The sequence below is a fragment of the Protopterus annectens genome, chromosome 13.part0, assembly GCF_019279795.1.
Source record: "Protopterus annectens isolate FY-2018-M chromosome 13.part0, PAN1.0, whole genome shotgun sequence".
In the NCBI taxonomy this organism is placed as follows: Eukaryota; Metazoa; Chordata; order Ceratodontiformes; family Protopteridae; genus Protopterus; species Protopterus annectens.
In genome coordinates, this window is record NC_056747.1 from 923,133,387 (window position 1) to 923,159,858 (window position 26,472).

A 26,472-nucleotide genomic window follows, 5' to 3' on the forward strand; every position below is an offset into this window, starting at 1 on the left:
GTGGGGACGTCACTCTTCCCAAAGGAGATGATGATGCATTTTTTTGGTATTTGGCTTCAAGCCATGTTTCTGGCGCCACTCATTTGTCTGAGTAAGACCGTCTTGGAGGATGTCCAAATCACTAGGGGAATTGATGACAGCATCCAGCTTGTAGTCATCTGCAAACCTAGTCAGCCACAGCCACCTGGTTTTGGATTGCACCTCAGAAAAGTCTATCCCAAATAACAGAGGCCCCAAGACCAAGCCCTGGAGTATGCCACTTGTTACAGATCTACTGCTTGAGGTGGCATCCCCTATTTTGACTAGGTGGGTTCTATCAGTGAGCCAGTTTGCTACCCATCTGGTAACATACGGATTGATGCCTAGTTGAGAGAGTTCATCTATTATGTCCGAGTGGGGAATAGTGTCAAAGGCTTTGGCCTGGTCAAGGTAAGCAGTGTGCACAGTCTTCCTCTCCTCCATGGCTTTGGTGACTGTCTCAAAGAAGTCGACCAAATTTAGCAGACATAACCTCCCCCTGATGAAGCCAAACTGTGTGCGATTGAATGTTTGGAGGATGTCAATGTCCTTGGTAATGAGGTCCATGATAATCCATTCCATGGCCTTGCAGATCAAGCTAGTTAGGCTGACGGGTCTATAATTTCCTGGATCAGTGGACACTCCACCTTTGTGTAAAGGGATGGCAGTGGCTGTCCTCTACTCAGCTAGGATGGTGCCAGTACTCAGGTTTTGGTTAAATACGGCACTTAATGGTGCTGCAAGTTCCTGCCTGAGTTCACGTAGGATGCAGCCTGGTATGTTATGGGGTCCCATGCAGTCTGTATTTTTTGCCTTTGAGAGAGCAGTGATGACCTGTTACCTAGATATAAGGGGAAGGGGCAGGTACTGGGGATGTCCTGATTTACTGATGTGGGGGGGGGGGCAGAGGGGTGAAGTTTTCGCTGAATCTGTCAGCCAGCAAATTTGCTATATCTACAGCATTTGTATGAACAGATCTGGGTGCTTCCCTTGAGGTTGTGGACATATGTGAAGAAGGCCTTATGATTGTTAAAGGAGTTTTTCTACAATCAGTGCGAAACCTATCCTATAGCATTATTTTCATAAATCCTGTGTGCGAAACTGTGGTTTATTGGAATCAGTTATTCACTGCATATATGTTATATGTTTTAAATCATTTCTACTTATTAAATATTTAACTACCTTTTATTGTGGCTGGTTATTTAGAAAGTACTTTTAATAACCTGAGAGTGTTTATGCTTATTGTGATAACACCAGGACCACTCCGAAAAGCCTTACTGCTTGGACTACATGCTATTATTTAGATCAATATTTATTTTACCCAATATAATTGAACACCCCTTTTGAATGGTACTGAGGTATTTGACTGGTAGCAGCCAATACCCTGTAATTTGGGAAAAGAGAACATAACAGGTGAATCTGTGCCAGTCTTTCCCAAGAGTATTTGTATGTGTGAATATCAAATATGTAAGAGTGAGTGTGTCAAATACCTGAAACTGGGACACAGTGCTGTGCAGTGGTTAGTGTGAAGACTCATTTGGGGACCTGGAGTGAAGCATATAGTCCAGTCCCAGGTTTGGAGCCTGTTCCCAGTGTACTCTTAGGGGTAATTGTGTGTTCTATCCCTGCTTTCAGTGATGCTCCCTTAAGTGGGGTCATCACACCTCCAACAAGTTTTCCTCAGGAATTTCTTTAGAGACATTGATCTTAGGGGGATTTCTGACCACCAGGATTAACAACCTATAATAACTGCCTGGTTAAGGTAAGAAAACCATCTTTTTCAACAGACACCATGTCTTCAGATAAACAATGTCTAACCATATATGTTTCTTCTTTGTAGGTAAAACCCTGACTGAAGACAAACTATGATGATCGAGGACATAGTAATTCAGCTGCATCAAGTTTTTTTTTCCCTAGTTAACCAAAGAAACATCCCCCAGTGTGTCTCACTGACCCAAAGAAGACGGTTTTCCCATGCTTGTAATGGACACTGGAACAGCTGAAGACAATGTGGCTAACCTCTGGTCCATGGTGGCTGAAAGGACTATACCAAAGGAAACTGGAGAAGAAAGTGAGTGGTCTAAGGAATAGCGGATGGCCACTACTGGTTCGTTTAACAATGACTGAGGCACTGACTGAGCCTGTGTCAGAGGCAAAGGGTCTTTATTGTGTTCTTTCTTCTTTTAAGGTACAGTGGAAGAACAGCCAGGAGGACAAGAATAACTAACTATCTATGCTGCAGCTGAGGATGAGGACTGAAAGCTGGTAATGAGTTCTTCAGAAGGTAAGCTATCACAGAAGAGTTCACAAGCAACACACACACACACACACAGCTCACAGTCCTTTTTTTCTGTTAATCTAACAGAAAAATAGCTAAATCCCTCTCAGAAATAAAGCAGATGTTTACAACTCACACCGACAGCAAAGATAGCAGGTAAGTAGCCATGAAGTGTGCACAAGTACTAAATACTTTCAAATATTTCTGCCCATTTAAAACATTTCCCAGCCCTTTAATTCTCGCAAATCACCTAGACGTTTACATAAACACTTCACTTTTACGGAAAAACAACCCCTAAACCACAAAAAATAAGCCCTTAGTTAAAAATAGTGGTCCCCTGACAGGAAACTTCCAATACTGTAAAACAAATGCTGGGTGGAAAAATATTGCTTTTAGTTACCAATAAAATAAGTATTATTTTCTTTAAAGGGCAACAAGTTCTGTGTGGAAGGGGTCTCCTGTGGAGACTTATCTGACATAAACAAAGCCTCAAGGTAGACTGCTGCACATCTAGGACCTCAGAGCTGCTTCCTCTTGACGTGTCAAGAAAGTACAGATGATTTTTTTTTCACTCTGATTTCTCTCCTCTAGGCTGCTCAGTCAGCAGTCACAGTGAAGGTATGGAAGGGAACCAGAGCTTTGTGAAGATAGCTCAGTGTTCTATCCTAGGATACAACCCATACAGCCAAAAGGCTACTGCAGCAGTGAGAATTATGAGCATTACATGTATTTATGCACAGTCCTAAAAGGGTCTATATTATGATATTGCACGCTCAGAAGAGCGAATGACACATAATCGACCCCATGTAAGCGAAAGCTTACAATGTCGAAACCTCAGAACAGCGATTTTTTTCCAAGGGAAAAAAATTGCTGTTCTGGAAAAAAAAAACTGTAAAATATTACATAATGTGGGGGGCTTCACCCCCCACACCCCCTGACATGGGGGCTGTGCCCCCCACACCCCCCTACTTAAATATACCAACTCTGAGATTGCACTACAGTGCTGAAAACCGCAAAGTAGCAAAAGCGGCCAAGTAAATTCTTTCCCAGGGAAAGAATTTGCTGAAAAGCCGCTTCGCTATTTTACTTTTTCGCACTTTTCAGTTCGACAAAGACGCATTAGACAAGCTGCACCTGCGACAGCATAATAGGGAGCCATCCTAAAATGTGTGCAAGGGTGCTCATGATTTAGAAATAGCCCACAGTCCAAGGTACAGTCAATTTAACACTGGTTACAGAATTGCTATTTTGTTGTTTTATAATTAGGCAAATTTTACAACAGTGTAACTCATGGACAATCATAAAGAAACTTAACCAAACTAGGTAGTGACATATATTAGATAAGCAACAGAATATTTTTGTTAAAGGGGGGGCTTGTCTTCTGTACCTTATAGATTTGTTTGAAGAGTTAACAGTAATGCTTAATGAGACACTGAGTGCAAACTGCTTACCTTGAAATTGCTAATCTTTTGACACTATTCCACATAAGGGAATAAATGACAAATTAAAAGCATCAAATGCCAATTCATATGCAATTCATTTGGTAAAACACACTGGTGAAGCAAGAGTACTCAAAACAGCAGGGTTTGATTTACGTGTTTATAATAACGGGTTTCCAGTGGTAACCCATCAGGCACTGCACTGGACAACTTCTTTTTGGACTATTCTTCTCAGACATAAAAATGAGTTATAAATAGCCAGGCAAGCTGATTATCACAGACTGAGTAATGTAATTAGTTCATTAGAAAATTCTGAAGCTGTCCAAGATGGTCTACACAATTATACACCAAATGTAACAGTAATAACCTTACCTTAACATCAGTAAATGCAGCATCATGTGACTTCGTAGAAATAGCAGAGAATAGGATTACAAAACAAATAGTCAAATCATAAAAATGGCACAATGTTAGATAATTTAAACTTTAAACTTTAACCAGTGTTTATCTACCCAAGTCAGAAAGTATACTCTGTAGCTCATTTAATTCTACAAGGCATGTCCATTTCACTCCACAGGAGAGCACTGAACAACTTTGCACCTCATTGATCTGACCTATTATTAGAAATGGTTAAAAACAGTGATGGACTGTGTAGCCTTTAAACAAGCAAAAGGTTTGAAAAGATATGATTCTATACTAGAAAAAATCTTATGGTAGAAATCAGTGAACTACTCAAAGCCTTCAACAAAAGTAACTGTGTAGCCTTTAAACATTCCTTTGAAGAAAAAAACTTGAAAAGGTATCATTCCAACAGAAAAAAATGATGGATGTAAACCTTGAATTAATCACAAAGTCTTCAACTGTCATTATACTCTGTTTTTACAGTTTGCTAAGAAGAGACTTCTTCCTGGTCTATGTGGTAAAGCCCAGTTTAGTTCTACTTAAGCATCCTTCTATGTAGAGTCTGCATGTCCTCCCTGTGTTCACATGGGTTTCCTCCAGGCGCTCCGTTTTCTTCCCACATTGCAAAGACATGCAGTAGGTGGATTGAACACACTAAACTGGCCATAGGTGTAAGTATGTGTGCGAGTGTGTGGTGTGGAAGAACTACCACAGTAGGGCTAGCCACCCAGTGGTGTAAACCTTATGAATAAATGATTGTCACTGGTGAAGTGACACTTCAACCCCATATGCAAAAATGTAAAAAAAGGGGTTGGGAGTGGATGAATGGATGGATCTATGCTTGAAGTGCACTTCTAGGTGTGTTAGCACTTTACTGGTGAACTTGATAATACTATAAATATCAATAAGTGAAAATTAAAATCAGAAGTCCATTTCTGCCTTCTTTCAAAAATAATCTTGACTTGTATATGGAAAGTAGAACTGATCAATGTGAGGTTATGATAATGAAGTTTCTTGAAGACCAATAGGTAATCAGCTTCACAATTTAACTTATGACCCAATAACAAAGTCATAAACAATGGCATCTCACACCCAGCCAGGCTTCATTTTGACTTTTACAAAATAAATGCCTTATTCTTATACCCCTAATTTTGAGAAATGTGTCAAATGTCAGAAACCTTCCTTTGCCCTGCTCACATATCCCATTTCTTAACCCCAATGACCAGTTTACTCCCTATCCAAACTGGTCATAGCTGCTACTTGCGGGGCTGAGATTCAAGAAGAAACGATGGGCCATCATCAATGAGATTTATTTTCTCCTGTAAACATGTAACCTCTCATTGTGTATCTCATTTTCTCCAGTATACAGTTATGCATCTTTGGATATCTCAACAACAGCTCCAAGATGCAGCATACAATGTGTGCAAAATGGGAATGCCACCCATTCACTCACCCAAATCACCTATCCCAATGGCAGTCCAGGTGCTGTATGCACCCCCAGTCCAACAAGCACATGCTTCTACTAGGTCCTGTACTTCGTACCAGAGAATTCTGCAGTGGAACAACTACCCTGGAGACACACACACACCCAAACCCTGTTCTTCTTCTTCCAGGATGGGTTAGCCAACATCAGTCGCTCCTTTCCTACTCCCCCACCAGCCCCTCCAGTACTCAAGCCCCTAAATGAACACAGTCCAGATGGCTAAAATTCAAGAATCCTTCCTTCAGATAACTAGTCCTACAATAGCAAACAGAGCCTACAGAACTCTGACTCAAAAAAAAAAAAAAACAAAACAGTCTGAGTGCATAAACTACAAATGACAGCTCAATATCACTTCTGAATGAGTAAAAGTCAGAGACATGGTCCACACTACTTACAGCCAATGTACAAAAAGACCAACTCCAGTTCAAAGATAACGATGCAGCATGACTGTATAAGCAATATGTTAGCGTGTACCAAGCAGGAAACTGGTGAACAATGCATATGCAAATGACCATCAACCACAAAAAAACAAAACACAAACTAGTAAACAAAAAAAGGCTGAAGCACAAAGCTGAATCCCAATCTGTAGAATTTAAGCACTTTCGTCCTCAAAGGATAGGACTTCATCAGAATCTGATGCTTCAGCCTTTTTTTGTTTATGCATATGCAAATGAGATACATAGTATGAATATGACCATTAACACAGATCAGAGACAGTTTATCTAAATGGTATTACATTAAAGTTACAGATGTGAACTGGCAAAAGGAGTTCCCTGAGCTCCTTCAGAAGCACAGCCTGTGAGCATTCAGCCATCCCATAACAAATGTATGTATGTACATGGGAACACTTCGTAATCTCTAAATTCTGAAATACCGAATTTCAGAATCCCGAGATTATAAAGCCGAAAGCTCAAAAGTTCAAAACCCTAGAAGAGCGAATTTCAAAATTCTGAAGTACGGAGATTTTGAAGTAGCGCTTCTGGTGTTGCACTGTGTGAAGTTCAGGTAGGTATTTATGTTTAAGGGTTTTGGTTAGGGGCTTTAGTGTGTATCAGTGTGTTTGGTTACTGTGATCTGTATGTGCAAGGGGAATGTAGCTTGCATGGTGGTGTTTTTGTGTATTTGTCTGTGTAGTGCGACCGTGGGGTTAGTATAGTTAAGTGTGGGGGGTCCAGGGGGGCTTGCCCCCCTGCCTGTATGTAGTGTAGGTTTGAGTGTTTGTGTGTTGGGGGAAGCTGTGTGTGTGTGTGTGTGTGTGTGTGCGCGCAGGGTATGGTTAGTGTAGTGTTTGTGATTTTAAAATTCACGCTTCTGGGGTTTCGGGATTGTCAGGTTTCAGCTTTATGATCTCGAAATTCTTAAATTTGATATTTCAGGATTTCGGGATTATAAAGTGAATCCATGTACATATATTTGTGCAAACATGTCATGCAATTCAACTCACTGGTACAGAGTGTACAACCAATATAAAGCTACTGCAACAAACCAGCGAAGTCTTTTTATATGCACTGGTAGGCTGTATTGTGAATGTAATCCCTATTTTGTGACATAAGTCAAGAACACAAAGAAAAAACGAAATGCAGAAAAGTACTAGTATATAGGAATGGTTAATTTCTACAATGTAGGTCAGCACGTTTCTGAACTGTATTGCTAATTTATTCAGACAAGGACAGTAGTGGTGGTTGACAGCAGTATATTGATGACCCCTGTAAAGAACACTCTACAACTGTGTTCTCGAAATATACGGCTATATGCCTGCATGAGTACCATACAGATATTTCTAAAAGCACTGGGCATAATGAAAACAGTTAACATTTTAATGAAGAATGTCATGGGTTTGTATTTTCTTAAGACAATAAATACATACAAACTCTGTTATCAGAAACAATCCCCACCATTTTTCTATTTCAGAGAAGAAGTGCCTGATGCTCCCTCAAACCATTATTTTCTGCCTTGGCCAATATACTCATCAAATACAGCAACTTATGAAACATCACCAGAGGACAATAAATAAATAAAATGAAATGTCCATTATTTGCAAACAATTTCCTTGTGCTAATTAATCTTCATGTCTAAAACATAATTATATATTTTATTTCTACCACCTGTAAAATCTGCACAGTTTGTGGGTAATGCAAGGAAGGTCAAACTGTCCCATCTGCTGATACTTACTCAAAAGAAGAGCAGCTTAAAATCTGCTTCAGGCCCCACACTATTCAGCTGTTATTCAGCACTTTGAGTTTGCCATTTATGTTAGGGGTCAGGAAGGCACATTCATATGAATGATACAGCAGAGCAACTATTCATTGTTTGAAGATCCATTGGGATACATAGGAAGGTCATCTATAATAAACCATTGAGTCATTTCCTTAGTATTGGGTGAGCTGAAATTGTTTACCACCAGTGACTGGCCAAGATGCCACCATAACTGGCATAGGCTCTTAACTTCTCTGTTTGTAGTCTTGGATGTTTATTTGATCAGATAATCATTCAAAATGTATGGCTGGACAGTATTATTGAGGATGTTTACTCAGATGTGTTTAGCTAGCAACTCATTCATATGTGAACTTTGTTTGTAACATCTGTTAACATGGAGTCAGTAAAGTTTTCTGCCTGAATTGTAGTTAAATATTCTCAAAGTGTGTAAGTCCATTAATTTTCTCTCACAGTACATTCCCACAAATCACAGAAGGGCTACACATACAATGAGAAATGAAAATCCTCCTGATAGGCAAAACTAAATTATCCTTGCTCAGGCAGAATTAAATAATCCTTGCTTAGTCTATCAAAAAAAAAAAAAAGAAAGAAAAGAAAATGTCAGATTTCATACCAGCATAGAACCAATTTCTTTAGAGCTAACAACCTAACAATGAACTCCAGAAAAACTGTATGGAGAAAGAAAAAAAAGGCTGACCAGATGGTGCGGTAGTGAAGACACAAGTTTCACAGGCTGACAAGACAGTAAGGGAGTACAGTGAAAGGGTACATAAGGGGAAAAGACTGCAGGATTTCTGGTGATAAGACTCAGTAGGTAACTAAAGTGCAAGGACATGTACTGATGTCTCAGCCTGGAAAGGCAAGTGGGTGCTGACTAAAAGGTATGAAAACTTTGACTCTACATCTCACCCTAACTACTGACAAGCAGGAATGACATTTCTGTGTGGATATCTCTCTCTCATTCTTCCAAATGTACCTCTATACCTCACAGGAGCATTCAAGCTAGGAAATGCAGTTTTTATAAATACACTGTAACCAGTTTGTAACAGAGACGTCAAAGCCAACTAATGTTATTAGATTAATTACTAAAACAAAATTAATATGCAGAGAATACTTACCATTGTTAAGATTAAAGAGGAAACTGGACATGTATTTGTCATAGACCTTTCCACGGCGATCAGCCTCATCTTGGGAAATCAGCTAAGAGAGCAAATAAATTATTATTAAAACCTGCTATTACTCTACTAACCTTCCAGGTACCTAAATCCAGTTAAACATGCCTTAACATACCAGCATATCTAAGAAGACAGCGTAATCTTATATACATAACTGTGTATGTGCCACTAAGATCTTACATAACACATGGTGGAGGAGACCCATCAAAATGAAGTCTGCTTACTGAATTAAATCTATAAGCAGGGAACAGAGCACTTAAACAGCTGCTTTACTACTGTTAGTGGCAGTATTTAGACATGTGAACTGCAACTACCAACTTACCAGAAAGGTGCTAACAAGATAAACCATTAATGAAGCTGAACAGCCTTTATTCCACCAAAGTGCACACACCAATCCAAAGAACATATACAAATCAACCTCTCTCATTCTTAACCCTCTGTTTCAGCCATTAGTCTAACAGATCCTTTTTTCTTAACAAAGGATTTAAACATTTCCCATGTCATGTGAGAGGGAGAAAATAAAGAAGTTACTACTTTCATTTTGATTAGTTTTAAATGAGAAGAAGAAAGGACTGGAATTTGATACACCTTATTTTTTGCATAAATGCACAAGAGGGGACTGTAGGAGTAACCCACATTTTGCTGCTGGAATTTAAGTAAAGATTCACTAAAGACAAGGACCTAAGGCCAGGGGTTATATATACGCAAACACACACACGTGTGTGTGTGTGTGTGTGTGTGTGTGTGTGTGTGTGTGTGTGTGTGTGTGTGTGTGTGTGTGTGTGTATATGTATATATATATATATATATATATATATATATATATATATATATATATATATATATATATATATATATATATATATATATATATATATATATATATATATACACCCTAGCCCAAAGGTTCCTAGAATTAATAAACTCAAATACTATGGAACAACTTGCTACAACTCTTACATACTGGACCTGATCATCACCAACATGGGGACTCTATGTTCCAGACCAGAAGTGTATCCCTCACTGGTAAGATCAGACCATAAACTAATCTCGCTGGATATTCACATCCCGACTCCACCCCCTGCCCTGAAAACCACAGTGAAAAACTTCTCTAAAGCAAATTTCACACTCCTCAAAACCGAGGTGGAATCCTTCAAAGCCCCCGGGCCTGTGGAAAATACGGCCCAGACTGCAGAATCCTTTATAAACGCATTCTATAAACACCTTCAGGAATGCATGGATCATGCAATCCCAAATAAAACCAAGACCCAATCCTCTAAAGGCAGACGTCCTGTCTGGTGGACCACAGCCATAAACAAACTAAACAACAGAAGGAGGAAGCTACTACATGATAGAGCAAAATCCCAAAAAGGAAAGGCATCTCTGATCAGTATTAGCAAAAAACTACGGGCACTCATAAAATCGTCTAAGGCCAGCTGCGAGATAAAAATTGCACAGGACACTAAGGATAATCACAAGGCTTTCTTTAGTTATGCTAGGAACCTGGGTGGGAATTCCCAGATATGCTCAGAATTAGTCCAAAATGACAAAAAATACACCGAACCCACAGACATTGCCAACATCCTAGCTGATAGGTTCAGCGCAAACTTCTCCCCCCCCTCCCACCAAAAGGGCAAATATCTATCCCAGCAGAGTGCTGCCCCCCTGACATCTCAGATGCTCAGGTAAGAGCTGCCCTCTCCAAAGCAAAAAACACAGCATCAATGGGACTAGACAGTGTCCCGGGCTGCGTCCTACATGAACTCCAAGAAGAGCTAAACCCAAACATAAAACTACTGTTCAATCTCAGCCTTACTACAGGATATGTACCCAAAGAGTGGCGTACAGCAACAGTGGTCCCTCTCCACAAAGGTGGTGCCTCAACGGATCCTGGAAACTATCGCCCCATAAGCCTGACTAGCTTGGTCTGCAAAGCTATGGAAAGGATCATCATGGACCTCATAAATAAAGATATTGGGGACCTACAGACACTGGATCCTACCCAGTTCGGCTTTGTTAAGGGCAGATCCTGCCTCTTAAACCTGGTTGATTTCTTTGAAACAGTCACCAAGGCCATTGACTAGAGGAAGGTGGTCCACACAGCCTACCTGGACCTCGCAAAAGCCTTTGATACAATACCCCACTCGGGCATTATAGATAAGCTCACCAGCTTAAATATAAACCCCTATGTCACTAGATGGGTTGCAAAATGGCTCAAGGACAGAACCCACATGGTTAGAATTGCTGGAGCCATGTCAGACTCCAAACCAGTTACAAGTGGCATCCCACAAGGCTCAGTCCTGGGACCTCTCTTGCTCGGTATATATTTCTTGGAGGTACAGGCCAACACAGAAGGACTGTGGCTGACCAAGTTCGCAGATGACTGCAAACTGGGTGCCATAATCGACTCTCCAGCCGACACAAGCATCCTCCAAAAGGGCCTCATAGAAACAGACAACTGGTGCCAGAGCCATGGCCTCAAGCTAAACACCAAATAGTGTATAGTCATCCCCTTTGGCAAAAACAAAGTGCCCACAAATTACCATATAGGTGGTAATCCATTAAGTACAGAAGAAGTAATTAGGGACCTGGGGACCCAAGTTGATAGCAATCTCTCATTTGACAACCACGTGGCCAAAGTGGTTAGAAAAACATTTTATATAGCCCACCTAATCTTGAAGGGATTCACATCTACATCAGGGGAGGTCATAGTGCCTCTTTACTCATCCCTCATCAGGCCCATAATTGAGTACAATGCCCCTTTTGGGATGTACCTTACCAGACACCTGCAGCAACTGGAAAGACCCCAAAAGTACCTCACCAAGAGGATCAAAGGGCTCAAACAGATGCCATATGCAGCCCAGTTAAAGAAACTCCAGCTCTACTCAGTGGCATACCGCCTGCTCAGAGGCGATCTGTGCCTGATGTATAAAGCCATGTCCAACCCGGAATTAATGGGCATGCTGCACCTCAGAAAATCCAAATCCCATCAAGCTACGCGCTCGAGAGACTTGAACCACAGCACTGAAATAAATAGGACATGCTGGAGGGACAGATTCATAACCCAGAGGCTCCCTTCACTCTGGAATAAAATCCCAATCCAGGTTAGGCAGAGTCCCTCATTGACTCTCTTCAAGAGGAATCTTGATGAGTGAATGGGAGATCGTAGGTTTACCCCGGGTATCACTTCTGTGTCACTGTTAGACAGAGGAACAGTATACTAACCTCGAAAAAGGGCATAGCAAAATTAATTTAAAATGGGTGGCGAAAGCCAAACACACTCTGGCTAGGCTTATAAATGCCCTAGGGCAGATAACCTAGCATGAACCTATGAACACACACATATATATATATATACACACACACACACACACATACATATATGTATGCATTTGGCAGAAATAAAAAAAATATTATATATATATATATATATACATATATATATATATATATATATATATATATGGGTCCCATTTAGATGATCAAAGTTTCAGAACTTCGAATTTCATATGGCGACAACATATGATCAAAGTTTTAAAAGTTCAAACACCTAAAAAGAGATCTCCATACAGCACAGAACAGGAATTTTCCCTTTTCCTCGCTGCAGTGCGATCTTGGAGTTGGTATATTTAAATAGCGGGGGATGTGGGGGGTGCAGGGGGCTTTTTTGTTTCTGTTTTTTTTTTGTTTTTTTAAATGTTCAAAGTTTCAAAACTTTGATCATATGGTCCCGGACATATGAAATTCAAAGTTTTGAAATTTTGATCATTCAATAGATATCCCTATACATATATACATATATATATATATATATATATATATATATATATATCGCGAGGCAGAGTATATAAGCAGAACCTGCAAACTCCAGAGAGACAGTGACAAGATGCCAGAATTGAATCCTGATCCCAAATCTTGCAGCTGTGAGGAAAAAGATCTAAAACACTGGGGCCATTATGCCATAATAACGTACAATTATCAGGGTTGCTGCAAGTTTTTCATGTGTAGCACATTGCATTTTTCTATACATAATTTCCAGAAGTACTAGCAAAACTTTTTTCTTAAGTGAGAAAGTCAGCTGATCATTTTCAGCCGTGACACAGGCCATAAGGGGCAGGGGTATATACAATGTTTCATACAGACAAGTTAGTGGAGTCAAACAAGAAATATATATTTTTGGAAAGTTGGGAAGAAAACTGCCTAAAAAAAAAAAACTCTGCAAAGACAGCAATCAGAGGTCAAGACTCAATCTCTGACTCTCCATCACAAAGCCACCTTGCTGCACATAGAAAGTTTGAGTGGCAAAAATCTGAAAGAAGAAAGTGCAAAAGGTGGTCTATGTGGAATATGTTTTAATTTATGAAAAAAATCCAATTTCACGTCATAGAGAGCTGTCTGGGGATTCAATAAGCTCCGTACAATCTGTGTGTGAAGCCTACATGGAGTTCACCTGTTTGCACTGTGGACAGCAATGCTAATTGCATATGCATGCCGTGCACAGCAGACATGTACACCAGTTTACCTACAGGCAAACTAGGTCTGTAGGATTGCGCGGAAAGCCACAGTGACTACCAGGGTTTTTAATAAAGCAATGTATACAGTTTCAACACATTACATGAAAGTGTATCAAGTACAGATTGGTGTACTGTGGAAACCTGTTTCAGGCATACTGAATAAAAGTTTTGTATATGATCAGCAAGGGTACATAGACTGCATTATAAATAAACAGGGGGAAGTGTGAGTACTGAAAAGGGACACACTGATGAATTGTAGGAATGAACACAGAGAAAGAGGACAGGTGAAACATGGTAATGTACAGAAAATGAGGGTATAAATGAAGACAGTTATAGCATGAGCACTAATCACACATTTACATGACACAGTACATACTGCACAGTAATTGTACATTATGTGACTGTCACACAAGGTACCATATCAGTGGAGAGGATTCTCTGTGATAATAGCATCCTGACATGGACATATAATCAGGGATGGTATATACAACAGGGATTAGGTGCATATTGTGAAGCTGTGTAAAATGAACTGTCTGAATATGAATGTAATATCAGCATAGATCTCAACCAAGTGGGACACACAGCAACAGGCTCATGGACAACAGTAGTCTTAAGCATGCACAATCATGAACAATATCAGAATAATACCATCATTAATCCCATGTCTTAGATATAACATATGTGATGGAATACTCTACAGCTGTGTACAATGCACTCTGGTAATAATGCATTGACAAACACCGGTTGCTTGTCACTTTTAAATGTTGGTAGGAAAGTTTTTTTTTTATTTTAATAAAGTTGGATGTAAAGTTTTAAACACTGTTTTGATTTTATTTTATGGAGCACTAGAATGTTGTGGTTGTCCGACAGGCTGCTGACTAGTCATCTTTTGTTTTTTAAAATTTTACATCTGCCAGAGATGTTAAAGAGGTACAGTGTTATACCTGTATTTGAAATTAGGAGCAATCCTGGTTAGTTGACAGGTGTGCATGGGATATATATGGCACACTCCACATTGTCACAAATGTAACCCATGCCATCAATGTTGTCAATCAGCTATGTATTTACTGTATGCATCACAAGAACCCGTATCACACATGCATCTTGTATAACACCTTGATGGGGGTTCCGCACCATCAAACTCTAATGTTTATACAACAAAAAGAATACTTAGGTATGGCCGATAAGATGTGTGGGACCTCAATGTGGCAAATGTGGTGTACGTGGGTAACTCATCCCTGGAAGGTATGTTGTGAGGTACATGAAAAGGGTGCATTGTACTCAGTTATTGGTGTGATGAAGGTTGAGAACTATGGAACTATAATGACCTTTGATGTGGAAGTCCGGCATATACTCAGGAGTTATGTTACATACAAGGGAGCAGTCACCACTGTGGGCACATGCTGGTAGACATTCTGCATACCATCTACCCGAGTACACAGGTCACATACCACCTGGTCTGTTCATAGGGGTATGGTGTCTATATTATAATTAGCTTCTGTATTTACCTTTATAACATAACTAATCCCCTTATGACTTTTGTTCATCTACTGTGTCTCCATGTCTGTGGCAGCAATCCTTTGTGCATGCTGATTCTGTCTGCATTATACTAATACCACACACTTGGATTCAACGACTATCCACAATCTGCAGTCCTCCACAAAGTTTGTTGGACAAAGGATGTGCACGTCATTCTTGACATCTGAGACTTAAATAATGAACAGGAAGGGTCTAGCACAGAGCCCTGAGGTGCAGACTTGATCACTGGACTCTAAATACAGGTCATTTTACACACTTCAACATATTTATCTGTCACATATGTGATCCAGTGATCTACCCACTTGGTGATATAGGTGTTTATGGCCACTTAGGACATTTTCTCAGTAATATTTGTGTCAAATGCCCTGGCCAGTTTAAAGTTACGCAGGATGATAGTGCTGTCATAATGCATGCCCTTGATGACCTTGTTGAGGACACGGAACAGATTTTAAAGACATGATGTAGCCTTAACAAATCACACATGTTTGGTACACAGTCAGGACATTAGCTCTGTCCTTTCAGAGAAGGTCCATGATGACTTGTTGGTCTACCTCACAGATGAGAAGAGTCAGGAAAGGTCTATACATGCATGCATCAGGTGATGTCCCCCCACCCCGTCAGAAGGATGCATGTTGATGCACACCCTTCTACAGGAACACAGACCATCTGGAGGCTGTGCTGAAGTTTGGCTCCAGCTGTGTCTGGTAGGTCCATGTTTTGAGTCATGCTATAGGCAACCTGTGATGTTGTCAGGGCCTATTGATTCTGTGTTATTAACTGAAGAGAATACACAGCTTAGAATAAAAAGTGAGTAATGTTTGCATGTATACCTTAGCTGATGGTAAGTGGTGACTGGGGGGATGATGTGTGAGAAACTGTCAGCTAGCGGATTGTTTATTTCCTCTGGTTGAGTATGTCTGGTGGCATCCACATACAGATCTGTGCTTAGTTGTGTATTTCACATTTACTGGACTACATGATTTGTGATAAGACCTCCAAATACAACTTTGGTCATTCATCACTATGCACACAGTTGTACAACTGTACAAATGTCACATACTTACATCAATTGCACAACATACTCCTATATGTGTTTGAGTGGCATGATGCCATATCAAGATACATTAGAGATTAGTTGTTTGTGGCTCATGCAGAACATTTCCTGACACAAATGCTAATAGTTGCACAATGGTGCTGCTGACCACCTCAATAACCCTTGGGTATAGCAACACAACTGCACATATGATGAATTCCACAAGGATGCAAGTGAATCAAACCATGTGATCCATTGGTTGTGCACATCACATCATAGCAACATGTGTATGAGACAAGACTTTAGTGACCATGTAATCAATATGAATTTATATTGCTGTCTGCCATACTGCAAGTGTCAATGTGATGGCTGAATGTGAACTGTGAAGAAGGTTGATTTGCTCCACTACAACAACATATCTCCTAATACACCACCAATATACATACAAGTGTATCATGCCATGTCAACAGTTCTCGGGAGGCATATTACTACAGCTGTTATCAAAAGGACGTGCAATGCAATGGCAGCAATGGCCATCACAGACTGTAATACCCTCTTGTAGCCATACTGTACATCCACACCTCAATACAGCATGTCAATGACAGCAACATTGACATTTCAACTGTTCATAGGGTCATAGGACATTATTAGGCTAATGGCCAACATCACATGAAATCCTAGCCAGTATTATCCCATGTAAACAAAATCCCTATATCTATATTTTAGAACATAGTAAGACTACTTGCACATGTGTATATTTGTTGAATTGCATTACATCCTGCCACCGTCCATATGAGACGTGTGCACCACACTATGACAGAATTGGCAATTCAACATGCAGTGGACCGGAGATGACTTGCAAAGGCTCATGGAAGGATGCTGCTTCATGATGTAGCTATACATATTTGATATGAGAACATCATCCACTCCTCTGCAGGAAGGATGTCATGTGGCCAGAGGAAAAAAAGGATGGTTGATGCATGGGGCTACATGAAAAGTTCCCCAAGTGGTAGTGAAATGAACAGCGATTCCAAAGATCATGCAATGATTGTAATGTACCACCAACCATTTACAAACAGCAGTAGACTGGGCCTGATTTGAACATTACACTGATGTAGGTATAGAATACAAATGCCATACAATGTCACAGTAGCAACACCACATATGTCTGATTGTAACACTGTCATGTTGCACTTCATGAAGTACGATAGCATCATTGTATGCTGAGGAGAACATGTTGGGAGAAATATAGGGCATGGATGTGGAGTCGCATCCCTATGTAAAATTGTCTCAAAAGTAACAGTTCTATGTATAGACACACAAGGTGCCTGCTGTCATATTAGAACACCTATATGTGCAGGTAAAGTAGCTTGCAAACACAGTAGTTAATGTCACTGCCACAGCAAAGGTTTATCTTGAATACTGTTAAGAGTGCATGTTATACAGGATGATGTAATCAATGTATGCTATAACAAGATGTTCAGAGGAGGGGGGTTGACATAGCTGTGGACTCACATATCATCTGTCACCTCAGTGACTGTTGAATGCACACACAGTTGACTGCAGTGAGAATAGAACCCCTACCTACTTACAAAGCACAGTACTTAATGCAAGCGCCACAGCACTATAGTATTAAACAACACTTTATAACTGATATCACCAGTGTCTGGTGAGGAAAAGATGGTAGTAGCTGTGTCCCACATGCTGGTGTAAAATGGTCTCTTGAAAGTCAACCAACTGAACAAACACACACAGACCCATTCCCAACTGATCGCAGTGAGAACAGAACGCCTACCTAACTACTTACAAAATACAGTACTTAACAAAAGCACAACAGCATAACTCTGCCTTTTATAGTGTCAGACAACACTTTACAGCTGATGACAACAGCAGTGTCTGGTGAGAAGAATATGGTAGTAGCAGTGTCCCACATGCTGGTGTAAAATAGTCTCTTGAATGTCAACCAACTGAACAAACACACACACACACACACACACACACACACACACACACACACACACACACAACTGACCGCAATGAGATCAGAATGCCTACCTATTTACAGAGCACAGTACTTAACGCAAATGCCACAGCACAAGTCTGGCTTTTATAGTGCTGGACAACACTTTATAACTGATGATATCAGCAGTGTCTGGTGAGAAGAAGATGGTAATACCAATGTCCCACTTGCTGGTGTAAAATTCACACACACACACACACACACACACACACACGCACACACACACCAACTGATGGCAGTGAGCACAGAACACCTACCTATTTACAAAGCACAATACTTATCAAAAGCACCACAGTACAAATCTGGCTTTTACAGTGTCGGACAACATTTTACAGCTAATGACATCATCAGAGTCTGGTGAGTAGAAGATGGTAATAGCAGAATTTCCAATGCTGGTGTAAAATTCTCTCTCAAATGTTAACCAAGTGAACACACACACACACACACACACACATACACAAAAACGCTGACAGCAGTGAGATTAGAACTCCTACCTAAATAAGAAACTGACTAGAGAATTCATTATTTAACACAAGCACTACAGCACAAATCTGGCTTTTGCAATGCTGCTGGACAGCTTATAATAGATGACATCATCATTGGATGTTTAAGAGAAGATGCTGGGAGGCCTGAATAAAATGAATGGCTAGCCATGTGCACCTGTCGAAATATTTGCACTCAATGGGACTGCACTGCTGATTGTAGGATACACAGTTATAGTCTTCTGACCACTCACACACACACACACACACACACACACATGGACTGCAGTGAGATTAGAACCCCTACCTAAGTACACCGACTAGAGAACTCACTATTTAATGCAAGCGCCCAGGGACAAGTCTGATTTTTATAATGCTGCTGGACAATTTACAATGGATGACATCAACACTGGTTACTTGAGAGAAGATGTTGGCAGTCCTGGATTAAGCAAATGTGTAGTCAAGTACAACTGTTAAAACATTTGTACTCCATGGGACTGTATTCATGACTGTAGGTCACATAGTTATGCTCTTCTGACTAGACACACACAAACACAGGTTGACCACAGTGAGATTAGAACCCCTACCTAAGTACACCAGCTGCAAAACTCAGTAGCTAATAAAAGCACCATGGTGCAAGTCTGACTTTTATGATGCCACAGTACAATGTATAGCAGATGACATCATCACTGGATGTTTCAGAGATGTTATTGTGAGTCCTGAATTACATGGATGTGGAGTCATGTACAACGGTCAAGATATTTGCACTCCATGGGATTGTATTAACGATTGTAGGATACACAGTTATGCTCTTCTGACTAGACACACGCACATGTGGACCTCAGTGAGATTAGAAACCCTGCCTAACTAGGTACACCAGCAAAGGCACAAGTCTGACTTTTACAATGCTGTAGGATGATTTACAGTGGATGATATCACTGGAAGTTTGACAGAAGATGTTGAGAGGCCTGTATGAAATGGATGGGTAACCATTTACGACTGTCAACATATTAAAGTTCTGCATGTTACCAGATTTATGAGTGTATAAAGTGTAGTATTTGCTGTTATGTTTCCAATGTGCAGGTATACTTTAAGAGGCAGCTTTATAAGCTATACGCAAACAGCTGTCAATATTACTACACTTATTAGACAATCTGAATGTGTATAGTCAATATAAAGATGTACATAGTATGTAACAAAACATTTTTTACTTATTTCTGCAGTGTAGTTGATATATCTGGGAACAAGTACTGAGAGACCAAGTTTCAAGTGAATGGGTGCAGGTAACACATGACTACAGTATAAATATGTGTTCTGTCCTTAAAAAGTGCCTTCTCTTTTGTTGTGTTTTTACATGTACATTAATGGGATGAAAACTAAGTGGGAAGTAAACATAAGTAATACAAGCTAATGTGTACTTTCCATAGCGCACCTTTGATCAGTAGGTTTGCACAATCAATGGCAAAGTGTTTGTGCATGTGAGATACAAACATAAGGACTTCTACTTGAAGTTGAGAATAACTTACCCATATTGACTATGCTAGAGAGCTAACGGATACTATGGTATTCATAAAGGGTTCATATCAGAAATGTTGTGTCATAAATTGTCTAACCCTAAAAAAGTATTTATACTGCTTTCCCTTTTACTCATAAGAGAGAAGTAAATGCGAGTCTCTGCTTCACTGAAAACATTAAGAGAGCTCTTCTGGTTCACTTTCCACCAAGCAAACATGCTAAGTGGAGGGGCAACAGTCAGAACTCTAAATAGTACTGAGAGTAAGAAACACACCTGCTGCTTAGCTGACTCTTTGGTAGCAGGTGTAAGTGCAATGAGATATTTATTTTGAGCCCAGATGATAGAGAGTTTGAATCTAGCTGTATCTAATAATTTTAAATATGTATTCATAATGTCATTAAATAATTCTTTATTCTACTTTAACTATATGTTTCCCTAATGCAGTGGGTTTAAGCAGCATTGCACAGAGGTAACTGCACCACTGGATGCAAAGAGCCATTCACCGTCAATCAGCATTGGTGCACAATGCCAAACTCCCCGCAAACACAGAAAAGAAAAAGTGAATGGCATCACTGGGGATTTATTACTTATGTGTGTTGTGTGTGATTCTATTTTTGACCAGATTAAAGGTGTTAAAATGGAGTAGACAGGAAAGTGGTGACATGGCGAAAAGACAGGGGGAAAAATAAAGAGAAACCAATATAGGAATCTGCAGGAGGTAGGTAGGAAAGAATGACTGCTACCCACTTCTTCAACAGTGTAAAATGAAAATATGTATACAATATTGGCTGAATTTGGACTGTCATCTCACGCAAGAGGGGTGACAACAACACAATCACAATGTATAGCCAACTGGCCAGAATCAAGTGTGTAGAGAAGACACATGAGAAGTACAGAGCTATGTATGGGACGATATTTTGTTGCTGGGACAGGTGACCAGTTATGATTTTTTATTTCAGTAAGACAGGAATATTGGATAAGGGGCATAGGTATTTCTGAGTCAGGTTAGTAGGGCATATGAAAAAGTGGATGTAGACAAACAGGGCAAACAAAACAAGATACAGATGGTGAGGAACACAACAGGTTGGAGGACATCATGACTGAGAATAGGGGGGAATCGGATGCCCATCAAACACGGGGACAGTAAGAATCGAGTCCTCACACACAGAACTGTCATCCCTGCCCCTTACTCCACTGGCTGCTGGGGTGCTTGACGTCTTTGTTTTCGCACAACTACAGAGAGCATCCTTTCTATCCGGCAGAGACACACATCAACGGTGCTCTCCATCACTTCACACACCATGACTGGCATCTCCTGGTGGGTGACAATATCCTCACCTAAGCCAGTAGTCCTGTGTATATGTACAGAATATTGGCTGAATTTGGACTGTCACCTCAACAAAGAGGGGTGACAACAAGGCAATCACGATGTACAGCCAATTGGCAGGAATCAAGTGTGCAGAGAAGACATGTGAGAAGTACAGCGCTATGTATGGGACGATATTTTATTGCTGGGACAGGTGCCCAGTTATGATTTTTTTATTTCAGCAAGACAGGAATGTTGGGTAAGGGGCATAGGTATTTCTGAGTCAGGTTAAGTAGGGCATATAAAAAAGTGGATGTAGACAAACAGGGCAAAGAAAACAAGACACAGATAGTGAGGAACACAACAGGTTGGGGGACATTGGATGCCCATCAAACATGGGGACAGTAAGAATCTAGTCCTTACCCACAGAACTGTCACCACTGCCCCCTTACTGCACTGGCTGCTGGAGTGCTTGACGTCTTTGTTTTCGCACAACTACAGAGAGCATCCTTTCTATCCAGCAGAGACGCACACCAACAGTGCTCTCCATCACCTCACACACCATGACTGGCATCTCCTGGTGGGTGACAATATCCTCACCTCCGCCAGTAGTCCTGGGGGGTACTGCTGCACCAGCTGCCAGGGTAATGCCGCCTGATGTGGAGGTCTCAAGTAGTGCAGGGGCAGCAGAGGCAGTACTACCAGGTTGGGTCCCAGATGTGGTGGGCATTGGTGCAGAAGCTGATGGAGTGGAGACAGGCTGTGGAGCAGTGGTTTGCCTATCATCCTCCTGCGCTGTAAAGCATTTTGTGAGTTGTATGAAATTGATGACATCAAAACACTGTGACTACAGATATAAAAATAAAGAGAGAGAGATAAGGGCTGGGTAAGAGAAAAAAAGAGATAATTAGTACCATTACATATAACATACAATAAATTAGTACACTACAAAGAATTTATTTCTAGTTTTACATGTAAGTATACTTTTTAACAACTACAAACTATAACTGATAATTGCTCCTAGTAATCCTTACAATATGAATATATTGCACATATGTTTGATCAAATAATACAGATGAAGTTAACAGCATGGCATGTATACCACTGTTGTTGAAATTAATTATGTAATAATTTTATATGATTTTACTATAGATTTACTTGTGGGATCTGAACCCACAACATCTGAATATAGTATTACAATTAACTTCTACAGTTGGCTTGTGCTACAGATTGAGGCATGCATACTTGATTTCACAGTTGATATATGCATGCTTAATTTGCTACTACTGTATAGAAGAGCAACACTTTAGATATAATAATGGTTATGCTGTGCTGCATACATGTCACTTGCTTACCTCAGTCTTTCTAAATGCTCAGTATTGGCTTCCCTGTTCACTGTTATCTCCTGAATGGCTGTAGAATGAAAAGACAAGAACAAGAGGAGAGCATTATGCATACCATTCTTGTCTATATGCAGCTTTCTATCTAATTTAAATAATCTTTATCTGTATACTTACACAAGTGTGGGATGTCAGCAGTCCTAAACTCATCCAGCTATTGGTTGAGTGTATCTTGCTTGCTCCTTTTGAGGTTCTTAAAGTGGTGCCTGTACTGCTCTTCAGTGCGCTGAATGTCAGTCCCACTGGAAGTGGCCTAGGTCAGACTACTCCAAGCCTCAGATGTGTATTGAGACTCGGTATAAGCCCCCTGCAGCAGCCTTTGGCTGTGGCGCTTTACAAGGAGTCCAGTAAAAGTTCTGAATTCCTCCACACCCACCTTTGAGCCCTAAATTGGGAACCTTCCCTTCTAGCTCCAGACATGTCTGTTCGGGGCAAACAGCAACATTTAAGAGCGTTTTCCATCCAATTCATGTTATTGCATTTAATGCTAGTGTGCAAACCCGAACAACCATGGCAACTGAGTTTGTGCAACTTAAAGTGGAGAGCAACAGTACCAAACAGAGAGGAAAGCAGAAGGGTGATGTGACAATTGGCATTTGTTATTGGATGGAATGCTGTAGTACCTGTTAGCTGATTTAACTTTGCAGACATATATTGCGGGTACAGATTATATGACCTGACACATTTTTTGTGTGGCTTTACACTCTGATAAAATTAATTTGTACAATGTGGGATTTAAAGCTATGCAACATAGACAAAACATATTCTTCCACATATGTGATTTTTCCCCCTTGCCACAGAAGAAGTACTTGTCAGACATGCTCATTAATTATATACAAATACACATGACAGAGTGAGGGGTTAACCATGTGTCTGTGTGACCTGACAAGGTCTGGTTTATGCATTCATATGTGTATGAGTATCGCTGAAGTCTGAAGTCCATCCAAGGCCAGAAAAGACAATCACAATTACAGAAACATAATTGTCAGTAGTATATTCTCAGTCACACATTAATTCACATGAGTTCCAGCGCTATACATGCTTATTGTTATTTATAATTATGTTTACATTTTTTATATTTTATAAAAGTGTGTGGACAAGCACTACTCTGGCTGTGTAACTGAGTAATTGTACAACCATAACTGTACTGATACTCAGTTACATATGTAATATATTTCTATTATCCTGTGCTATAGATTGTTTTCCTAATAAGTACTGCTCTACTGTTACTTTTTTTATATAAAGTAAAGTGGAACACCATTACGACAGGTTTGGGCGTAGCTGGATTACAACCCAGGCTCATCGATACTATAACCCTTAACTTACAACTGCTGCCACAGGAACAACTAGGCAACAGCTATATATTTTCACATCCATTACACTATATGTGTGCTGACTGCCAGGCAACATCACTTAGTGTGCTTGTGGGGTGGCAAACCATACATGATGCAATGTAGGCATTTCAAAATTGTCTACTGCTTGCTTGTTGTCTGCAGGTGTTCTGGACCTGCAGGTGCTGTGGAAGCTTGCTGACCATTACACAACGCCACTCAGTGGGTTTGTGTGATAGTAAACCAAAGATGTAACAGAGTATCTGTTTTGAAATTGACTACCGTCTGCAGGTGTTCTGTCTGCTTCTTGTGTGGGCCATTAGACTGTGTTTGCACTAAGGTAAGCAACACACAAACATGACAGACAAAGCTCATCTTGTCTTATCCTTCTAAGTATTTATTAGGTTTCATCCTTAAAAGACAAATGTGGGACTTGAACCATGATCTATATATAGTAGATACTGTGTGTTCACCGTGTTTACCAGGTGAGCTGCACACACAATTGATTCACAGGTTTAATTTATGCAGTCTTTAGCACAGAAGTATATCCCATGAAATTTATTTGATTTATCTATTTCACCATGTTTGCACTAAGCCGTTTTCCGCCCAAATATTATTATTATAAAAAAAAATTACAAAATAAATTCTAGCACACAATACAGATTTTTATAATTTTTATACAAGTCTGGATTTGAACTGTCCCAACAATGAACCTACAAATACAGCAAGGTTGTCTTATCCCTCTTTACCACAGAAACAGCTTTGCAGCAAGAATGCAAATCATTGCGCATCCAAGCAAATTCCATTTCATCCACAGTATTAACAAGACATATAATACTTGTACACTGCCAGTTGTTTGTACATGTGTTAATTACACTTAGTGCGATGACTGATAGCACATTTATGAGTATTGTCTCCAGCAATGCAGCTCTTGTCTTTTTGTATTGTGTTCATTCTTCTTTTATCTGAGCAGTATTCTCAGACATGCAGTTTGTAAGGCATTCTGTATCACTGTCCTTAAAATGTATGAGAATATTAAATGACAATAATATACAGTTTTCAAAAAAGACAGGGGAGTTTGGATATTAGTGAATAGAGACTGAGAAATGTGTGCTGCAAACTTCCATTTAAAACCTTGGTACAATTACTTCTACGGTTTGTAAGTGTAACCTGGCTGACACACTCACTTGCAGGTAAGGGAGTCTGAATTGCTGTTGTATTCACCAAATGCTTCTTCAGGTGTATAGCAAGAGACACTCACACACCTGTACTTCTATCAAACATTTAAAAATCACATGATCAAGAGGTTAAGAACATTTAAAGGTATATAAATAAAATAAAAATGTAACCACAATAAAATACATGGTATTTCCTATCAAAATAAAAAGAATGCACAAATTCAATATATAGTTTATAGACCACACGAACATATAACATATTCTATCTACATAAGAGTCTATCCTTCAGGATGGGTCTCATAGGTACATGGTCATTAAGGCCATGTCCTGCATTCGCTCTTAATCTAACAATCCAGTTGGCCTCTAAATTCTTAGTCTGAGACCTAATATCACCACCCCTATGATTCTCATAGCATCTTCCTAACACCATAAATTTAAAAGTATGTTGGTCATACGTCTCTTTAACATGTTTTGATAGGGCATTAAATGGACTACCCTTCTTAATGTGATAAATGTGTTCCTTTATTCTCTCTCTTAGCAATCTGTCAGTTTTGCCCACGTAGAATTTATAACATACTTGACAAGTAGTGAGATAAACTACATGCGAACGATCGCACCTAGCACTAGTTCTTAGTTCATATATCACGTCTGTATCAGGATGTTTAAATTCCCTGTCCAGAGAGATGAAATTACAAACTTGGCACCTACCACGGTCTGGTCCCTGATGTACCTATGGTCCTAATTTGATCTTTGGGTGTACATAGTCATCTCCTTAATGATTTTTTATTCTTGTAGGTGAACTGTGGATGTATTCCTACAAGATCACTCACTTGTTTATCAGATGTTAAAATATTCCAGTGCTTTCTTATGATGTCAGTATACTGTCTTATGTTCCTCAAGAAACTGAAACACATTCTAAGTGGCTGCTGGTTTTGCTTCTTATAATCCCCATTATGAATAACATCTCCTTCAGACTCTGAGAAGTAAGGCTTAGCTCTACTGTGTCTAAGGTTCTTTACTGTTTCTATACTGTTATTAGCAAGTTGTTGATCATAACCTCTCTCTATTAATTCTGTGCTTATCAATTCCATTTGTTCTTTAAAATTATCTTCCTTAGCATTCAATCTGGAAGTTCTATAAACCT

At 39.9% G+C, this 26,472-nt stretch overlaps 1 protein-coding gene across 1 annotated transcript in view; it reads right to left on the reverse strand.

Annotated features, from left to right (window-relative positions):
* The window catches only part of EZH1 (enhancer of zeste 1 polycomb repressive complex 2 subunit), a 3,086,757-nt gene that overhangs the window by 306,791 nt on the left and 2,753,494 nt on the right, over window positions 1-26,472 (reverse strand). The window contains exon 17 of the mRNA XM_044054680.1: window positions 8,953-9,034. Coding sequence (XP_043910615.1) covers window positions 8,953-9,034 — 82 coding nt within the window. The remainder of the gene's footprint in view (window positions 1-8,952; window positions 9,035-26,472) is intronic.